Source organism: Rhamphochromis longiceps, linkage group LG7, assembly GCF_057381845.1.
Source record: "Rhamphochromis longiceps isolate RC_006_pf linkage group LG7, R_longiceps_female_GT1.1, whole genome shotgun sequence".
Taxonomy (NCBI): domain Eukaryota; kingdom Metazoa; phylum Chordata; class Actinopteri; order Cichliformes; family Cichlidae; genus Rhamphochromis; species Rhamphochromis longiceps.
This window is the reverse complement of record NC_140563.1, coordinates 25730161-25734646: the sequence shown is the minus strand read 5'-3', so window position 1 is coordinate 25734646 and position 4486 is coordinate 25730161. Positions and strand designations below refer to the sequence as shown.

Below are 4486 nucleotides of genomic sequence, written 5' to 3'. Positions count from 1 at the left end.
TACAAGAACACATACATAATGTCAGCTGTTTGCAAACAAACACACAGATCTCTGGATTTCTTAATGAAATGAAATGCAGTGAGTAAAAAGTAACACTATAACTAAAAAGCCTCTTAGGAAGGTTTTTGTTATGATCACCTGCATCTTGTTTTTTATGATCATAATGGTGTATAGAATTTGGTTGTAATCTACCTGCAACAAAACTAGCTGGACATAAAATATAACTCTGTGTGCCACAATTCATTTTGCCTGCCAGGACAAAAAGCAATACATGATGATGCCAATCATTTGCTGAAAACAACACCAATAGTTTTTGCTCTTGTTTTGCTCCTACAGTGTTTCCAATCATGAAACAAATTTAAATATTAGACAAAGCTAACACAAGTAAACACAAAATGCAGTTTCTAAATGAAGGTGTTTATTATTAATTGGGGAAAAAATCCAAACCTACATGGCCCTGTGTGCAAAAGGAATGATTTGATATCCTCGTGTCGGTGCTGGATTGGCAGACAGAGGCGGTTTCTCGCAAGTTAAGTAGATTTTTTTTAAGGCGGTTTTTTCCAAAGTCGCAAAAGTATGACGTCACAACAATTTGATTGGTCACTTGCAATGTTGAACCTTGAACCAACATTTATTATGATGATGTGGGAACAACACCGACACGAGGATATCAAATCGTGCGAGTGAACACCATCCCCACAGACACAGCGGCCAGGCAAGCAGAAGAACAGCACCTCAAGAAGAGTAAATGTGGTTATTCCAGCTGGACTTTTGTCAAAGCTGGGAAGGCACCAAAAGAAAGCTCCAGCCGATCCAGGAGAAAAGGACAACCGCTGCCTAAGCAAAAACCTGTAGTGATCCCATGTGTGTCAGGAGTATCGGAGCAGTTGAGACACATTTTTTCTAAACACCAGGTCTCTGTGGCTTTTAAACCCCAAAACACACTGCGCCAAAAATTGGTCCACCCCAAGGATCGGGTCCCCCGACACAAACAGAGTAACATAGTGTACGCTGTTAAATGCCAGGAGGATTGTCAGGATTTATACATCGGGGAAACAAAACAACCTCTGGCAAAGTGGATGGCACAACACAGAAGAGCCACCTCGTCAGGCCAGGACTCTGCAGTCTATTCACACCTACAGGCCCGTGGACACTCTTTCAATGATGAGGATGTACACATCTTGGACAGGGAGGAACGCTGGTTTGAGCGCACAGTCAAGGAGGCCATTTACGTGAAAAGGGAAAGACCATCTCTGAATCGAGGAGGGGAGAGTTTGCTGGAGAGTCGGCGCAGTGGCAGGATGCCTGCTGTGTTGCCTGGGATTACTCCTTATCCCCTACCCAACCCCGTTGCTGGTCACGTGCTCTATAATGTTGTACTGTGGACATTTATGTGCTTTCTGTGCAGAGGAGTTTTTTTGTTTCCTGTTCTCATATAGCCCAGCATGAGTAGAGGTCTCTTTTTTTCCTCTTGTACTTTTCCCATTGTAGTGTACATTTCAGTGGTTTTTCTGTAATGCAACCGTTCTCTGACTTGTGTCCCCATGTGATGTCTGTGTTGTGTGTGTAAGGTCGGGGGGCGGGTTCATTTCACTGCAGGGCAACCTGCCACTGCATGTGGTGAATAAAATTTGATGAACTTGATGAACTTGAACTTGATGAACTATGAACTACTTAAATATACTTTGTTACACTCTACATTCATTCATATTTTAATTGTCCCTATAGATATTGACAGTTAACCATGTCATGTAATGATCAAACCTTTTAATTTAGCCTTTATTTGTTATTAACATTTTAATACACTTTACAAACACAGGCCAACATATTTATTTTTCACAAACAACTTTTTTCCAGAGATCCCCAAAGGACAACTACTGCAGACATGATGTATAGAATTTGATGCTGGAAATTAAACTTATAGTCAGTCTGAATGCACAGTTTTCAGTAGTACATTTTTATGTGTACTGATGTGCTTTCAGTATTTTATTGCTTCTTTTCCTAAAGGAATGGTTTGAAAAATTTCTTCACCACTTGTCATTTTCACTAATAATTTTTTGTAATATATTAGATATTTATTTAATTATAGTAGTAAAAACATTTTAGAATTCATCAGTCAAAAAGCAGTGCACCTTATCCAGTTTATCCTGTTAAATCGGTATAGTGCAGGAAGATATTTTGGTTTGTGTGAGTATTTGGTGGGGGAACAATTGTCTCTGCTTGTCTTTCTGTAAAAGTAGTTTATGATTTAATGATCATATGAAGTGGCAGCTTCCTACTACAAAAGCCATTACACCCGTTAACTATTTCTATTAAGAAGACATTTTTAATAAGTAATATTGAAACTGAATCCAAAGGTCATAATCAATATCTTCATAGCAATGCATTATATACTGATTGCCACAGAAGAGCTTCCATTGTCGTCTCACCTAACTATGTCTTTAGCCAAATATTTTCATCTTGGATTGACTTTGGAACTCATGTCATCATCTTGACTACAGGTGAGAAAATGAGGTAGGGTTTCTGCCACCATACAGATTCTCTCTGAGAAAAACCACCATCTTTTTCCAGGCATCCTCCTGAGCTCGAGAATGTTCCACCGTTTGTCCACCCCACAGACACATCACTGCAAAAACAAAACAGACATCAGGACTCCCCAAAAAACTGCTGTTACCAAAACTGGTACCGCAAGAAATTTACTGATAATTTGCATGTGTAGTCCAGAGTTTTTTTCACAATCATTTTCTTGCCACAAAATTACCTGAACATCAACTTTAAATAACATTCATTTCTCAAACCTGCCAAAATGTGGACCCCTCTGGTCCTCAAAGAACAACTGAGACAGTCTACAACCTTGCAGTGTGAAAGTGAACCTACCCTTCTCTTCTATTTCAACGGTCTTGAAGGTGCTAGATCTGGCATGTGGTGTGTAGGGCGGTTCGATCAAGTGACCTGCATTTGGGTATGACAGGACAGTGAGCAGATGACTGTTCCCCGCTCGTGCCATCATTTCCTTAATCTGGAAAACATGAAAGTAAAACGTTCTTATATTTTTGAAATAGTTTTGTTGTGTCTTTTTTATGTGAAGCCCTTTAGTTGTCACATAATTTATTCTTTACAGACACAAACTTGAAAACATTTTATCTAAAAAAATCATGTTGATACTTACTAGCCAGAGAACTCACAAAATTATGTCTAATGATCTTCAATAAGTTATTACCCATCCCAAATGTAATGCACCAAAAACCTGAGAAATTTCGATTTGAATTTTATAGTTTTGATCCCCTTTACCCCCTATATGCTTTATTTTCTGTTTTATTTAGTAGAATTTTTTCAAATATATTTTTGAGATTTTTGTGAAGTGAAATATTGTTCCAATTGGATGTTGCAGGCAATTATATATTTAACTGACAATCCAGGAACGGGAGGATAACGCAAGTGATGTACCAGTACCGAGTGACTAAACTGCTGGGGGATGGATCTGAAATGCCATAGAAATGCAGCACGTCCTAACCTCTCTACTTTTGGTAAAGGTAATGAAGGAGCAGAGAGTGGCAACCAGCAGGGCTATGACCTCCTTCTGGATAGCAAAGCACTGCCCTCTGGCTATCTTAGGTAGAAAACCATGGCTGTCTACTTAAACTACTTGTGGTTCCATCTGCTATATCTGAGCCAGACACAAGCTCGATGCTATAGGAAGCAGCACTCCGTGTGGTAAAGCTGAACAAAGCCCACAGAAAAACAAGGGTTGGAGCCAGGGGCTACAAAAGCCTCCTCCCTGTTTCTGAAAGATTTCAGGACCAAGCCTCTTCCTGCTACCTCCCTGGGTGGCCAGTGTCCTGGGGGACTCTTGGAGCTGCCCCAGTGTCCCGTGGGGAATCAGCTGTCCTGGGAGACTCTTGGGGGCAAACCCTTCGATGGTTTATAAAATGATGCAGGGTTATCATTTATAGTTCCTGTGTTGGCCATCAGTGATGGCATTAACCACTTTTTTTCCCCAATGGTGACACATCCTCAGCACGGGGAGGTTCAAGCAATGGAAAGCTCCACTTTTCTGACAAGGAAGGGCTATCAGGGAGATGACAATCATCAGGCTATTTTGGCTTACACATGTCTGCAGCATCGCTTGGAGATCTGGGGCATTGCCTAGAACACCTAAGCCTGAACCTCAACTGGAGGTTGACAGGTTGCCCCAGTCTGTGGTTACTACTCTGTTGGGAGTCCGTGCTACATCAACCAGGGCAGTTTGCTGAGGAATGTTCAAAGCAATGCATGCAGATTCTTTTAACCCTCTCAGGCTCAAATTAAACTTAAACTTTTTATTGCTAATGCACAACCAAGTCCTGCAGTGGTACTTCTGAGTAAAAAAACCCTCATAAAATATGTATGTGGGGTAATCAGGTCGTTAGTTTTTAACTGTTGCAAATCTGCAACGCCTGCCTTGAGAGGGTTAATCCCATTTCTAACCTTATTTCAACCACCTTCT

The 4486-nt window shown here is 40.7% G+C and overlaps 1 protein-coding gene across 2 annotated transcripts in view; it reads right to left on the bottom strand.

Moving 5' to 3' along the window:
- Window positions 1–1761: 1761 nt before the first annotated feature.
- Window positions 1762–4486, bottom strand: part of LOC146665399 (peroxisomal succinyl-coenzyme A thioesterase-like) — a 25552-nt gene continuing 22827 nt past the window's right edge. The window contains exons 10-11 of one of the 2 annotated variants that reach the window (XM_085413025.1): window positions 2878–3019; window positions 1762–2626 (exon numbers count right to left, since the gene is read on the bottom strand). In XM_085413025.1, coding sequence (XP_085269151.1) covers window positions 2496–2626; window positions 2878–3019 — 273 coding nt within the window. In that variant the 3' untranslated portion in view covers window positions 1762–2495. Of the gene's footprint in view, window positions 2627–2877; window positions 3020–4486 lie in introns of those variants that run through there. The other variant, XR_014912601.1, reaches the window with a different exon arrangement.